This window comes from Bombina bombina, chromosome 2 (genome assembly GCF_027579735.1).
Source record: "Bombina bombina isolate aBomBom1 chromosome 2, aBomBom1.pri, whole genome shotgun sequence".
Taxonomy (NCBI): Eukaryota; Metazoa; Chordata; class Amphibia; order Anura; family Bombinatoridae; genus Bombina; species Bombina bombina.
In genome coordinates, this window is record NC_069500.1 from 1,235,499,931 (window position 1) to 1,235,516,855 (window position 16,925).

General features: G+C 38.8%; 1 protein-coding gene across 3 annotated transcripts in view; it reads left to right on the forward strand.

The window, feature by feature from the left end:
* Positions 1 to 16,075, forward strand: part of GUF1 (GTP binding elongation factor GUF1) — a 250,370-nt gene extending 234,295 nt beyond the window's left edge. For 2 of the 3 annotated variants that reach the window (XM_053703997.1, XM_053703998.1), the window contains exons 17-18: positions 14,377 to 14,413; positions 15,507 to 16,075. In XM_053703997.1, the coding sequence (XP_053559972.1) occupies positions 14,377 to 14,413; positions 15,507 to 15,644 (175 nt within the window). In that variant the 3' untranslated portion in view covers positions 15,645 to 16,075. The remainder of the gene's footprint in view (positions 1 to 14,376; positions 14,414 to 15,506) is intronic. The other variant, XM_053703999.1, reaches the window with a different exon arrangement.
* Positions 16,076 to 16,925: the final 850 nt, after the last annotated feature.

Here is a 16,925-nt window from a genome sequence, read left to right on the forward strand (position 1 = left end):
CTAGCGACAGCTCCAAGAATCCTTTCAAAGGTTCTCGTGCCCTACTCTCTGTAATCAGAGAGTGGGGTATTGCGTTGTTTCCTTATTTGGACGATTTCTTGGTATTAGCTCAGTCTTTATATTCTGCAGAATCTTACACAAATCAACTAGTGTTGTTTCTTCAAAAACATGTTTGGAGGATCAATTTACCAAAAAGTTATTTGATTCCTCAGACAAGGGTGACCTTTTTAGGTTTCCAGATAGATTCAGTGTCCATGACTTTGTCTCTAGCGAACAAGAGACATTTGAAATTGGTTGCAGCCTGTCGGAACCTTCAGTCTCAGTCATTCCCTTCAGTAGCTATGTGCATGGAAGTTTTAGGTCTCATGACTGCAGCATCGGACGCGATCCCCTTTGCTCGTTTTCATATGAGACCTCTCCAGCTTTGTATGCTGAACCAATGGTGTAGGGATTATACAAGGATATCACAATTAATATCCTTAAATCCCAATGTTAGACTATCTCTGACTTGGTGGTTAGATCACCATCGTATTGTTCTTGGGGCCTCTTTTGTTCGTCCAACTTGGACTGTGATCACAACAGATGCGAGTCTTTCAGGTTGGGGAGCTGTTTGGGGATCTCTGACAGCACAAGGGGTTTGGAAATCTCAAGAGGCGAGATTACCAATAAATATTTTGGAACTCTGTGCGATTTTCAGGGCTCTTCAGTTTTGGCCTCTATTAAAGAGAGAACCATTCATTTATTTTCAGACAATATCAAAACTGTGGCATATGTCAATCATCAGGGTGGGACTCACCGTCCTCAAGCTATGAAAGAAGTATCTTGGATACTTGTTTGGGCGGAATCCAGCTCCTGTCTAATTTCTGCGGTTCATATCCCAGGTATAGACAATTGGGAAGCAGATTATCTCAGTCGCCAGACTTTACATCCGGGAGAGTAGTCTCTCCACCCAGATGTGTTTTCTCAAATTGTTCAGATGTGGGGCTTTCCAGAAATAGATCTGATGGCATCTCATCTAAACAAGAAACTTCCAAGGTACCTGTCCAGGTCCAGGGATCCTCAGGCAGAATCAGTGGATGCGTTGACACTTCCTTGGTGTTATCAACCTGCTTATATTTTCCCACCTCTAGTTCTTCCAAGAGTGATCTCTCATTTGTGTTGATGGTGGCTCCAGCATGGCCTCACAGGTTTTGGTATGCGGATCTTGTTCGGATGTCCAGTTGCCAACCTTGGCCACTTCCATTAAGACCCGACCTTCTGTCTCAAGGTCCGTTTTTCCATCAGGATCTCAAATCATTAAATTTGAAAGTATGGAAATTAAATGCCTAGTGCTTAGTCATAGAAGTTTCTCTGATTCAGTGATAAATACTATGTTACAGGCTCGTAAATCTGTTTCTAGAAAGATTTATTATTGAGTTTGGAAGACTTACATTTCATGGTGTTCCTCTCATAAATTATCTTGGCATTCTTTTAGAATTCCTAGAATTTTACAGTTTCTTCAGGATGGTTTGGATAAAGGTTTGTCTGCAAGTTCCTTGAAAGGACAAATATCTGCTCTTTCTGTTTTATTCCACAGAAAAATTGCTAAACTTCCTGATATTCACTGTTTTGTACAGGCTTTGGTTCGTATCAAGCCATATCATTAAATCAATATCTCCTCCTTGGAGTCTTAATTTGGTTTTGAAAGCTTTAGAGGCTCCTCCATTTGAGCCTATACATTCTTTGGACATTAAACTACTTTCTTGGAAAGTGTTGTTCCTTTTGGCCATGTCTTCTGCTAGAAGAGTTTCTGAATTATCTGCTCTCTCTTGTGAATCTCCTTTTCTGATTTTTCATCAGGATAAGGCAGTTTTGCAGACTTCATTTAAATTCCTACCTAAGGTTGTGAATTCTAACAACATTAATAGAGAAATTGTTGTCCCTTCTTTGTGTCCTAATCCTAAGAATTCTTTGGAGAGATCTTTACATTCTTTGGATGTGGTGAGAGCTCTGAAATTGTAACATATCTCAGCCTAATGTCACTATCCCTTTAAGACATCCTTCTCTGACTGCTGCATTTGGGCAGTATTCACATTCAGCTTGCTTGCCTGCCTGATTAATCATTCATGCACCTGATTACCTCAGCCTCTTTTTAAGCCTTCTCAGGTCTAATGTGCTTTGCATTAACATTGAAGTTGTGATCCTGAACAACAGAGGTCTGTGACTGTTTCCTGTATGAATTTACCAACTATTTCAACCTACAGCATTTTCTATTCCAATGCCTAAAATCATCAAATCGCAAGTATCCAAATAATTCCATTTTCTGTTTACTGGACACTGCTACTTAACAAACTCAGAACTTTATTATAAATCAAGCACACTTTTGGTTATCATCACTCTCTAATTACAACAGCATCTTACTCAGAACTTTATAACTATTTCTCTGCTACAAGTTGTCATTGCTGAAATATCCTGCTGCAAATATGTTAACATATTCTGAACTCTGCATCTATGTGTTCAATTAAAAGCTTTCATGTGATTCTCCAATATATGTTCAAACAGTAATTGATGCCTTAAACTTAACTTTCACCTGTGCTGCTCTGCTAATTACTGACATACAGCTTTATATAATATTATGTACTGTGAACCTGCAACAAACCTTAGTTTGCATCTAAGTGTCAATCTTTTACTAGATTACTCTGAAGCCTGAACATTCCACATTGCTATATTTTTCTCTCATTGAATCCTGCAGTTACTTCTATTAACTAACTATAAGTCACAGTGAACTCAGAATATATTGTATACAAATGTTGCACTCTCCATTTATTCTACAATAACTTCTAGCAACTATGAATCACAGAATATCATCTATCCACGTCCAGGATACTCTTCCCCGGGTCAGGGGTCGGTGTCTTCAAATCCCTACCACTGCCCCGAGGGTCTGTGTCCTGAGCGCATGTACACCGGATCATGACAGAAATATTATATTGAAGCTACTAAAGATTTCAGGAAGACTTCTAGTCTATTTATCTTTTCTGGTTCCAGGAAAGGTCAGAAGGCTTCTGTCATTTCTTTAGCATCGTGGTTAAAGCTTTTGATTCATCAAGCTTATTTGGAGTCGGGTAAAGCCCCACCTCAGAGAATTGCAGCTCATTCTACTAGATCAGTTTCCACTTCTTGGGCTTTTAAGAATGAAGCTTCAGTTGATCAGATTTGCAAAGCAGCAACTTGGTCTTCTTTGCATACATTTACTAAATTCTACCATTTTGATGTATTTGCTTCTTCAGAAGCTGTTTTTGGTAGAAAAATTCTTCAGGCAGCTGTTTCAGTTTGATTATTCTGCTTATGATTTAAGTTTTTCCTTTTATTTATGAGAATAAACTTACATTTGGATTGTGGATTAATTTTTTTCAGAGAAATGGCTATTTTTATTTTATCCCTCCCTCTCTAGTGACTCTTGCGTGGAGTTCCACTTCTTGGGTATTGCTATCCCATACATCACTAGCTCATGGACTCTTGCCAATTACATGAAAGAAAACATAATTTATGTAAGAATTTACCTGATAAATTCATTTCTTTCATATTGGCAAGAGTCCATGAGGCCCACCCCTTTTTTATGGTGGTTATGATTTTTTTGTATAAAGCACAATTGTTTCCAAATTCCTTTGTTGATGCTTTTTACGCCTTTCTTTATCACCCCACTACTTGGCTATTCGTTAAACTGAATAGTGAGGGGTGTATTTATAGGCATTTTTTGGGTTTGGGAAACTTTGCCCCTCCTGGTAGGATTGTATATCTCATACGTCACTAGCTCATGGACTCTTGCCAATATGAAAGAAATTAATTTATCAGGTAAGTTCTTACATAAATTATGTTTTTCTGCACCAAGACAAGAAATCTAAGGGTAAATTTAAAGTTCACACTAGTTTTCATTCCTTTCGTCAGACTAGAGAACAGAAAAAAAATACTCCTTCCCCTAAGGCCTCTAGCTCTAATTAGAGACCATCTCCGAATTTGAGAAAATTCAAGCCTTATAACAAACCGAATCCTGCCCCTAAACCTACATGAAGTTGCGTCCCTCAAGCCAGTTCTTCTGGTAGGGGGCAGACTAAAACTATTTCAAAGAATTTGGACAGTGGATTCAGAAAATAATTTCTCAGGGGTATCGAATTGGATTCAGAATAAGACCTCCCTTGGGAAGATTCTTTCTTACCCATATTCCAAAAAAAATCCAGTAAAAGCTCAAGCCTTTCCGAAATGTGTTTCAGATCTAGAACTTTCAGGGGTAGTTGTTCCAGTTCCACAGCAGGAACAAAGATTGGGTTTTTATTCAAATCTATTCATTGTACCAAAGAAGGAAAATTCTTTCAGAACAATTTTGAATCTGAAAACTTTAAATCATTTTGTAAGAGTCCCATGTTTCAAGATGGTGACTATAAGCACTATTCTGCCTTTTGTTCAGCAAGGTCACTTCATGTCCACAATAGACTTGCAGGATGCTTACCTTCACAATTCAATTCATCCAGATCACTATAGTTTTCTGAGATTCTCTTTTCTAAACAAGCATTACCAATTTGTCGCTCCTCCGTTTGGCCTTGCAACAGCATCAAGAATATTCTCAAAAGTTCTAGGTGCTCTTCTATCTGTAATCAGAAAGCAGGGTATTGCAGTGTTTCCTTATTTGGACGATATCTTGGTACTAGCTCAATTTTTTCAATTAGCAGAATCTCACACAAAAAAACTTCTATTGTTTCTTGAAAGACATGGTTGGAGGATCAATTTACCAAAGAGTTTCTTGATTCCTCAGACAAAGGTCACATTTTTAGGTTTCCAGATAGATTTGGTGTACATGACAAGACGTTTGAGATTGGTTTCAGCTTGTCTAAACTTTCAGTCTCTATCATTCCCTTCAGTGGCTATTAGATGGAAGTTTTAGGTTTCATGATTGCAGAATCGGACGCGGTCCCTTTTGCTCATTTTCATATGAGATCTCTACAGCTTTGCATGTTGCACCAATGGTGCAGGGATTATACTCTGATATCACAACTGATATACTTAAATCTCAACACTCAACTCTCTCTGACTTGGTGGTTAAACCATCACCTTATTATTCAAGGGGCTTCCTTTGTTCGTCCTACCTGGACTGTGATCACAACAGATGCAAGTGTTACAGGTTGGGGAGCTGTTTGGGGGTCTCTGACAGCACAATGAGTTTGGAATCCTCGAGAGGTCAGGTTACCAATCAATATCTTAGAACTCTGTGCTATTTTCAGAGCTCTTTAGGATTGACCTCTATTAAAGAGAGAATCGTATATTCGGTTTCAAACAGACAATGTCACAACACTGGCATATGTCAATCATCAAAGGGGGACTCGCAGTCCCCTAGCAATGAATGAAGTATCTCTAATACTTTCTTGGGCGGAATCCAACTCTTGTCTAATAACTGCGCTTCTCCATTTAGATGTGTTCTATCAGATTGTGCAGATGTGGGGTCTTCCAGACATAGATCTGATGGCCTCTCGTCTAAATAAGAAACTTCCCAGATACCTCTCCAGGTCCAGGGATCCTCAGGCGGAATTGATGGATTCTCTAGCAGATCCATGGTTTTAACAACTTGCTTCCATTTTTCCACCTCTGGTTCTTCTTCAAAGAGTGATCTCAAAGATCATAATGGAACAATCTTATGTGTTTCTGATAGCACCTGCTGGTATGCATACCTTGTCCGAATGTCTAGTTGCCAATCTTGGTCACTTCCTCTAAGATCAGACCTTCTGTCTCAAGGCCTGTTTTTCCATCCGGATCTCAAATCTCTAAATTTGAAGGCATGAAATTTGAACGCTTAGTCATAAAGGTGATTAACACTATATGATGCAGGCTCGTAAGCCTGTTTCAAGGAAAATATAGCACAAGGTTTGGAAAACCTATATTTCATGGTGTTCCACTCATGATTATTCTTGGCATTCTTTTAGAATTCCTAGGATTCTACAGTTTTTTCAGGATGGTTTGGATAAAGGTTTGTCTGACAATACTTTGAAAAGACAAATCTGTGCTCTTTTTATTTTACAGAAAGATTGCTAATCTTCCTGATGTTCACTGTTTTGTACAGACTTTGACTCGTATCAAACCTGTTATTAAATCTGTCTCTCCTCCTTGGAGTTTAAATTTGGTATTAAAGACTTTGCAGGCTCTTCCTTTTGAGACTATGCATTCTTTGGATATTAAACTACTTTCTTGGAAAGTGTTATTTCTCTTGGCGATCTCATCTGCTAGAAGAGTTTCTGAATTGTCTGCTCTCTCTTGCGAGTCTCCTTATCTTATTTTCCATCAAGGTAACGCTGTTTTGCGGACTAAGTTTACATTTTTGCCCAAAGTTGTGAATTCTAACAACATCAATAGGGAAATTATTGTTCCTTCCTTGTGTCCTAATCCTAAGAATACTCTAAAAAGCTTTTTACATTATTTGGATTTGGTAAGAGCTTTGAAATATTATGATGAGGCTACTAAAGTTTTCAGAAAGACTTCTTGTCTATTTGTTTTTTTTCTGGTTCCAGAAAAGGTCAGAAAGCCTCTGCCATTTCTTTGCATCTTAGTTGAAACTTCTAATTCACAAAGCTTATTTGGAAGCGGGGCAGTCTCTGCCTCAGAGAATTACAGCTTATTCTACAATGTTGCCACATCTTGGGCTTTCAAGAATGAAGCTTCAGTTGATCAAATCTGCAAAGCAGCCACTTGGTCTTCTTTGCATACAAATAAGGGCTTTTAAGCTAGTAGACTCCTTTAAATACAGAATAGCATAAAGGAAGTATGAGATAATTTTGTTCCTTTCGAGATTGTTAGGAAAATCCTTCCACTCCTTTTCCCAAGTATAAGCAGTTTAAACCTTTTTGGAGCCCCCATCTGGCTTAACATAGGGGAAAATAGCCCAAGTAGCTTGCTGTTGAATTAAAGACAGCATGAGGGGCGTACACCTGATCCATAAGGGAGGGGGCAGGTTCTCCTTTTTCAATCAGTGTTGGTTTTTATGATCATGATCTCTGGGGGTGTACATTGTGTCCCAGGGATATCAATTAGTGTTCAAGTATTTCCTTCCAGGGACAGATTCCTGCTTCAAGATTTTTGGCAGTCCAGAGTCCAGACATAAAGAGAGGCATTCTTACACTTATCACTCCTTCCGGGGAGTGATTTTTTCCCATTCCATTACTGGAACAGGGTCGGAGTTTTTATTCCAATCAGAACAATTTTAGATCTCAAGGGTCTCAACAAATTTCTCAGAGTAGCGTCCTTCAATCCAAGAGGGTCAATTTATAATAACAGTGGATTTTAAGGACGCGTACCTGCATGTTCCCTTTCATAAGGATCATCGCAAGTTCCTGACATTTACCTTTCTGGATAAACTTTTACATCTCGTGGCTCTCCCATTTGGTCTTGCCACTACTCCCAGATTGTTCATAAGGTTCTGGGATCGCTGTTGGCGGTACTTCGCTTACGGGTAGTCCAGGCGCCATCCTTATAACAAGCAAGATCCGACACGGACATATTCTATTCTTCCTCCGATCTCTCGGGTGGAAGGTAAATTTGGGAAGGACTTCTCTAGTCCCTAATACAAGGGTAAATTTCTTGGGAACCATAGTAGATTTCCTATCTATATAAAAAAAAAAAATTCTGACAGAAGTCAGGAAAGTCAAAGTTTATCGATATTTGTCTAGTCCTTTAGTCCACTCCTCGGCCATCAGTGGCTCAGTGCATGGAGGTAATCGGGCTGATGGTGACGGCAATGGGCATAATCCCATTCGGTTCCACCTCAGACCTTTGCAGTTAAGCATGCTCAGGCAATGGAACGGAGATTATGCATATTTGTCTCCTCAAATACTACTGGAGCAGGAGACCAGGGATTCTCTTCAATGATGGTTGTCTCTAGATCATCTCTCCCAGGGAATCTGCTTCCGCAGACCATCCTGGGTGATTGTGACAACAGTCGCCAGCCTTCTAGGGTGGGGAGCAGTCTGGGGCTCCCTAAGGGCTCAGGGAGTTTGGACTCCGAGTCTGTTCTTCCTATAAACATTCTGGAGCCGAGAGCGATCTTCAATGCTCTTCTGGCCTGGCCTCAGTTAGCCTAGGTCCAGTTTATCAGGTTCGAGTCGGACAACATAACGTCAGTGGCTTACATCAATCATCAGGGAGGAACAAGAAGTTCCTTAGCGATGATAGAGGTATCCAAAATAATTCAGTGGGCGGAGGCCCACTCTTACTGCCTGTCGGCGATCCACATACCAGAGGTGGACAACTGGGAGGCGGACTTCCTGAGCCGGCAGACATTTCATCCGGGGGAGGAACTTAATCCAGAAGGGTTTTCCTGCCTGATTCTCAAGTGGGGTCAGCCGGAATGGATCTCATGGCTTCTCGTCAGAATGCCAAGCTCCCGAGATATGGATAGAGGTCCAGGGATCCCCAGGCGGAGCTGATAAATGCTCTGGCAGTCCCTTGGACCTTCAGTCTAGCATACCTATTTCCTTTGTTTGCTCTTCTTCCTCGGGTAATTGCTTGAATCAAACAGGAGAGGGCATTGGTGATCCTCATAGCACCGGCCTGGCCTCTTAGGATTTGGTATGCACCATTGGTGGAGATGGCATCTCTGCCACCTTGGAGACTTCCGTTGAGGAAGGACCTTCTAATTCAGGGGCCTTTTCTTCTCCCAAATCTAGTTTCTCTGAAGCTACCTGCTTGGAGATTGAACGCTTAATTTTATCCAAGCGGGGGTTTTCTGACTCAGTAATAGAGACCATGATTCAGGCTCATAAGCCTGTAACTAAAAGGTTTTACCATAAGATTTGGCGTAAATATCTCTATTGGGGCGCATCCAAGGGCTACTCATGGAGTAGTTAGAATTCCTAGAATTTTGTCTTTTCTCCAAGAGGGTTTGGAGAAGGGATTATCAACAAGTTCCCTAAAAGGTTAAATCTCTGCCTTATCTATTTTGTAACTCAAACATCTGGCAGATATCCCAGATGTACAATCATTTTGTCAGGCCTTGGTCAGGATCAGGCCTGTATTCAAACCAGTTACTCCTCCATGGAGTCTTAGTTTAGTTCTCAAAGTTCTTTAAGGGGCTCCGTTTGAGCCCATGCTTTCTTTAGATATTAAGTGTTATCTTGGAAAGTTTTATTCTTGTCGCTATTTCTTCTGCTCAGAGAGTGTCAGAGCTCTCAGCATTACTTTATGAGCCTCCTTATCTTATTTTCCATTCAGAAAAGGTAGTTTTAAGTACTTAATTAGGATTCCTTCCTAAGGTTGTTTCTGATCGGAACATTATTAAGGAGATTGTTGTTCCTTCCTTGTGTCATAATCCTACCTTTCAGAAGGAGCGGCTTCTGCACATTTAGGACGTGGTCCATGATTTAAGGTTTTACCTGCAGGCAACTAAGGACTTTCATCAGTCGTCTTCCTTATTTGTGATTTTCTCAGCGAAACGTAAGGGACTGGAAGTTACGGAAACTTCTCTTTCTTTTTGGCTGAAGAGTATCATATGTTTTGCTTATGAGACTGCTGGACAGCAGCCTCCTTGAGAGAGTTATGGCTTATTCCACGAGGGCTGTTGCTTCCTCATGGGTATTCCAAAATGAACCTTCTGTGGAACAGATTTGCAAGGCTGCAACTTGGTCCTCTCTTCACACTTTTTCAAAATTCTACAAATTTGACACTTTTGCCTCGGCTGAGGTCGCTTTTGGGAGAAAGGTTCTTCAAGCAGTGGTGCCTTCCGTTTAGGTTCCCTGTCTTGTCCCTCCTGTATCATCTGTGTACTCTAGCTTGGGTATTGAATCCCATTAGTAATTAAGATGATCCGTGGACTCATGGTGTCATAAAAAAGAAAAGAAAATTTATGCTTACCTGATAAATTTATTTCTTTTTTGACACGATGAGTCCACGGCCCGCCCTGTTCTTGTAAGACAGGTTGTTGGTTATTATAAACTTCAGACACCTCTGCACCTTGGATTTTCCTTTCTTTCCTTAACTTTGGTCGAATGACTGGAGTGGGAGGGAAGGGAGGAGCTATTTAACAGCTTTGCTGTGGTGCTCTTTGCCGCCTCCTGCTGACCAGGAGGTGAATATCCCATTAGTAATTAAGATGATCTGTGTCAAAAAAGAAATAAATTTATCAGGTAAGCATACATTTTCTTTTATGTAAGAACTTACCTAATAAATTAATTTATTTCATGGTGGCAAGAGTCCTTGAGACCCACCCATTTTTTGGGGGTTATGATTTTTTTGTATAAAGCATATTATTTATCCTGTTCCTCTTTTTTATACTTTTACCCCTTATTATACACCTCACTAACTTGGCTATACGTTAAACTGAGGTATGAGTGAGGTGGGAGGTGTATTTATAGGCATTTGAGGTTTTTGTAACTAGCTTGTGGACTCTCGCAAATTAAACAATGCAAGGGGGCAATGTGGCTTAGTACAGTTATATAAAGGAATAAAACTGAAGAAACTATTACACTCGCATAAGATGTGCACCTCCAGGTGCTATACAAGCAAGATGGAACTTCTCAGCCGTCCAGATGATTGTTTAACATGTAAGTCTGGAACTCAACGTGAGACCTTTTGAGCAGGTCTTGTAGTCCACAACGACATTAATCTCCCAGCAAGTGTGTTAAATTAAAAGCAATAGCTGTGAGTGTAATCATTCTCTTCAGTTTTATTCCTTTATATGACTGTACTAGGCCATGTGGCACCCTTGTATTGTTTGATTTGCAGAAGGAACAGCCTGGGTCCGGTGTTTCAGAAAATCCACATATCAAGAACTTCTACTGGTGATTTAAGGAAACAGTCTACCAAGAACGTTTTATTTATTTTCAATATAAATATTGAAGCTTATTTGGAGGTGCGGCAGTCCATAATAATGGACTGTGATTATACACTTAACTTATTATATGTGTTTATTGTAGGTTTTTTTTTCTTAGAGTGCCCCCTATTTTCCATTTAAATTTACACGATTACTACTTTAGTTAATTCTACATACATAATTTATCCTAAATTGGGTGTGTATATGTGTGTATATATATATATATATATATATATATATATATATATATATATATATATACAGGGAGTGCAGAATTATTAGGCAAGTTGTATTTTTGAGGATTAATTTTATTATTGAACAACAACCATGTTCTCAATGAACCCAAAAAACTAATTAATATCAAAGCTGAATAGTTTTGGAAGTAGTTTTTATTTTGTTTTTATTTATAGCTATTTTAGGGGGATATCTGTGTGTGCAGGTGACTATTACTGTGCATAATTATTAGGCAACTTAACAAAAAAACAAATATATACCCATTTCAATTATTTATTTTTACCAGTGAAACCAATATAACATCTCAACATTCACAAATATACATTTCTGACATTCAAAAACAAAACAAAAACAAATCAGTGACCAATATAGCCACCTTTCTTTGCAAGGACACTCAAAAGCTTGCCATCCATGGATTCTGTCAGTGTTTTGATCTGTTCACCATCAACATTGCGTGCAGCAGCAACCACAGCCTCCCAGACACTGTTCAGAGAGGTGTACTGCTTTCCCTCCTTGTAAATCTCACATTTGTTGATGGACCACAGGTTCTCAATGGGGTTCAGATCAGGTGAACAAGGAGGCCATGTCATTAGATTTTCTTCTTTTATACCCTTTCTTGCCAGCCACGCTGTGGAGTACTTGGACGCGTGTGATGGAGCATTGTCCTGCATGAAAATCATGTTTTTCTTGAAGGATGCAGACTTCTTCCTGTACCACTGCTTGAAGAAGGTGTCTTCCAGAAACTGGCAGTAGGACTGGGAGTTGAGCTTGACTCCATCCTCGACCCGAAAAGGCCCCACAAGCTCATCTTTGATGATACCAGCCTAAACCAGTACTCCACCTCCACCTTGCTGGCATCTGAGTCGGACTGGAGCTCTCTGCCCTTTACCAATCCAGCCACGGGCCCATCCATCTGGCCCATCAAGACTCACTCTCATTTCATCAGTCCATAAAACCTTAGAAAAATCAGTCTTGAGATATTTCTTGGCCCAGTCTTGACGTTTCAGATTGTGTGTCTTGTTCAGTGGTGGTCGTCTTTCAGCCTTTCTTACCTTGGCCATGTCTCTGAGTATTGCACACCTTGTGCTTTTGGGCACTCCAGTGATGTTGCAGCTCTGAAATATGGCCAAACTGGTGGCAAGTGGCATCTTGGCAGCTGCACGCTTGACTTTTCTCAGTTCATGGGCAGTTATTTTGCTCCTTGGTTTTTCCACACGCTTCTTGCGACCCTGTTGACTATTTTGAATGAAACGCTTGATTGTTCGATGATCACGCTTCAGAAGCTTTGCAATTTTAAGAGTGCTGCATCCCTCTGCAAGATATCTCACTATTTTTGACTTTTCTGAGCCTGTCAAGTCCTTCTTTTGACCCATTTTGCCAAAGGAAAGGAAGTTGCATAATAATTATGCACACCTGATATAGGGTGTTGATGTCATTAGACCACACCCCTTCTCATTACAGAGATGCACATCATCTAATATGCTTAATTGGTAGTAGGCTTTCGAGCCTATACAGCTTGGAGTAAGACAACATGCATAAAGAGGATGATGTGGTCAAAATACTCATTTGCCTAATAATTCTGCACACAGTGTATATATATATATATATATATATATATATATATATATATATATATATATATATATATATATGTGTGTGTGTGTATATATATATATATATATATATATATATATATATATGTGTGTGTGTATATATATATATATACACCTGGATGCAACGTAAGCAAACCCGAAGCCTTAAAAAAAAACAAAAAAACAAAAAAAAACACGTAACCGCCCGCATGAAGTATAACCAAAAAAAAAGTTCACTTTTTCACAAAATTTGTCACAAACTTTAGGTTTCCCACTGAAATTATTTACAAACAGCTTCTGCAATTATGGCACAAATGGTTGTAAATGCTTCTCTGGGATCCCCTTTTTTCAGAAATAGCAGACTTATATGGCTTTGGGGTTGCTTTTTGGTAATTAGAAGGCTGCTAAATGCCACTGCGCACAACACGTGTTTTATGCCCAGGAGTGAAGGGGTTAATTAGGGAGCTTGTAGGGTTAATTTTAGAGATATCCCACCCCCTGATCCCTCCCAAACAGCTCTCTTCCCTCCCCCACCCCACAATTGTTCCCGCCATCTTAAGTACTGGCAGAAAGTCTACCAGTACTAAATAAAAGAGTTTTTTTTTTTTTTAAATAAAAATAATAAAATATTTTAGCTGTGATGGACCCCTGCCTTAGCCCCAACCTCCCTGATCCCCCCTCCAGCTCTCTAACCCTCTCCCCTACCTAATTACCGCCATCTTGGGTACTGGCAGCTGTCTGCCAGTACCCAGTTTGGCCCCAAAAACCCCCCAAAAAGTATTTTTATTTTATTTTTAACTTAAAAACTATTTCTGTAGTGTAGCATCCCCCCCACAATACCCCCACCCCCTCCCCCTCCCAGATCCTTTTATATTTAAAAAAAAAATTGTACCTTTTTCTCCCTTTCTGCCCTCATTCATTGGTGTCAGTGTGGCTAATGCGCGCACGTACACGTGCGCCCCGTGCACGCGCTCATGCACGTGCACAGTCACCCCTCGTGCACGCGCGCACGCACCCTCACACCCGGACACTGGCACCATCGCTACCGGTGCAGAGAGGGCCACAGAGTGGCTCTCTCTGCATCGGAGGCTTGTAAAGTGGTATTGCAGGATGCCTCCATATCGAGGCATCACTGCAATACCCTCAGAGCTGCTGGAAGCATTTGTGATCGCTTCCAGCACTCTGTTAGACAACTGACGTACCAGGTACGTCCATTGTCATTAACTGTTAGTTTTTGCATGACGTACCTGGTACGTCAGTTGTCATTACTGGTTAATGGCAATGCCCATACAAATGCCCCTTTAGGGGCAAAGGGTAGTTTAGTTTTTTTTAGTGTTAGGTTTTTTATTTTGGTGGGTGGGGGGTTTTACTGTTAAGGGGTAATTGGTAATTTTTTAGGTAAAAGAGCTGTTTAACTTAGGGCAATGCCCTTCAAAAGCCCTTTTAAGGTCTATCGATAGTTTAGTAGAAGATTAGGGGGTGTTTTTATTTTTGGGGGGATTTTTTATAGGGGTATTAGTTTAGGTTTAATTTGTTTTATTTTGGATAGCTTTGTTTAGTTTTTTTCTGTAATTTTACATTTTTTTTTTATTTTGTGTAATTTTAGCTTTAGGGTTTGTAGTTTTTTTTTTTTTTGTTTTTTTTTTATAAATAGACTGCCCTCTGGGCAGGCTTATCGCCTAGTGAGTATACAAAATGTATTTAGATCAAATATCTTTCTCTTTGCAGTGTGAAAGCCTACAGAAAAAATGTCTTGGCAAAATGTGTACGTATAACTTTTTTTTTTTATGGATTTTTTTAAAATTGTATTTTCATATTTGCTGTTTAGTCAGCTGAACATTTAAATATGTATGAAAATGTTTGCTTATTTGGCATTTGAACTTTCAGTCTTTTTAAAACATTCTGTAATTTATATTTCATTGGAAATATGCTATTATAATTTGGCTTTTTTGGCTTTGGGATTTTCTCTTTAATTAAAGGATTACTTGGATTACTCTGTTATAATTTTTAAGCTAAACAACTAACATATTAAAGTTAATAAACATTAATTAAAACCTACTGACCTATATTTTCTCCAAAACGAAGTTTCATAACGTTCTAAAAGTTATATCTTTTATTCGCCGATGATGTCACGTTATCCTGCCCACTATTTTCAGCACTGCATGTTCAAAATACTTAAACCAATAACTTTGTGTTTAAAGCGCCATTTTGAAACCTAGGTATTGTAAACGGATTGGTACAGAGCAAAGGATACCCACGGAGTGGGTTTGGAAAACAATTAAATTTGCAGACAAGATTTCTGATATACGGTAGAGATATGTTAATGAAATGCTATTGATAAAAAGCGTATTTGGGGTAGTTAGTTAGTAACAGGCATAGAAAATATTTACTTACAGTGGCCCTTTAAGACAAGATTTATGATTATAATTTGTTGGTGTGTGGGTACAGTACAGAGTGGAATCTTTGGATAATGAAAGATAATACAATTGGGGTGTGACACACAAAATAGCGTGATTCTGCTCTCTTTAGATACACCTACATGAGTATGGTACCACTTAGCTGCCTTTCTTGAAGTGTTACACCCCAAAGTTGCTATGACCCTACTTAAATGTCACAACCTCAGTGGATTTAAGAAGACGTGATTTGCTGCTTATGTGTGCAACACCCCTGACATACTATTTTACCTTCGCTGGGATTTATTTTTAAGGGTTTTCCTCATACCTGATGTTTGCTATATAGTTTTTGATAGAATATCATGTGTGGTTATTTTTCATATCCTGCTGTCTACCGTTTGCTAGTAAACAACATAATGTAATCTGGTTTAGTTAAAAAAAAAAAATGTTTTTTCTTTTTAACAGTATGGAGGTGACATTACAAGGAAAATGAAGCTACTAAAAAGGCAAGCCGAAGGAAAGAAAAAAATGAGAAAAATTGGCAATGTGGAAGTACCAAAGGACGCATTCATAAATGTATTAAAAAGACTGCCAGATAAATGAAAAAAATTAACTACGCTCTGTTTTTTTTTTTATTATTTCAATTTTCAGTCACATCAGCTAGGAAAAAAAGAAAAAAACTGTTCTTTTTTTACTTATGGCTTCAGTATAAACCATTGTGAAAAATTTAATATTTAAAATGCATAGTTGTTTAACTAGACTGTTATCATTTTTTAAAATTATTATTATTTTAGAAAAATAATGTTACATCATAAACAACAGACTACTTGTAAGAAATGAAAGTAAAATGCAAAATTTAACAGCCAACAAATCCTAATAATAATGTTAACAGAAAGAGGTGGAGGAAGAGGAACTCTAATGTTAACCATGTTCCAGTATTCTTCAGTTTTTTATTATAACCTTCATAATACAGTAGAAGATTGGGTGGAGATATGTATTGAAAATTGCAAATAAAAGAGAATGATAATATAAAACAGGTGAAAGAAATAGAAAAGTGCATAAAATAAAAAAGCTCCAGTTTGCATGGGGCAGACACAGAAAATGTGAAGAAAAAGGTTCTTAGTTCAAAGCACTATTATTGGTGCAATGCTAACGCTGCTCATCCCCTTGAGAATACAATTCCCGCTCTAAAGCATGGTGATAGTTGTGGAGATGCGTTTTTTTTTTGGGGGGGGGGTTGTATGTCAGGGTTCTAGAGGAAAACCTGTTTTATTCTGCAAGACACCTTGACTGATGAAGAGGTTCACATAGCACACCTGTAGACAAAGCTAAACTGGAGTAGTGAAAATACATATCCTCAATCTGAATTAGAATCTGGAGCAAAACTTGATTTGCTGTTCACCAGCCTTAAAGGTGCAGTGTACTCTAAAATAGTTTTTACTATGGAAACTTTTATTATAGGTAGGGATACCACAGGATAAATCAGTTATTTCAAATGCTGAAATAACAGTAAACAGCTATTTGTACATAATGTAATACACTCAAGCGGGTAAAATTGATTATTGGGAACAAATTAAAAGAGAAAGAAAGTAGGGTACAGTGTTGCTTTAAAGGGACAGTCTACACCAGAATTTTTATTGTTTTAAAAGATAGATAATCCCTTTATTACCCATTTCCCAGTTTTGCATAACCAACACAGTTATAATAATATACTTTTAACCTCTGTGATTATCTTGTATCTAAGCCTCTGCAAACTGCCCCTTTTTTCAGTTCTTTTGACAGACTTGCAGTCTAGCCAATCAGTGCCTGCTCCCAGATTACTTCACGTGCACGAGCACAGTGTTATCTATATGAAATATGTGAACTAACACCCTCTAGTGGTGA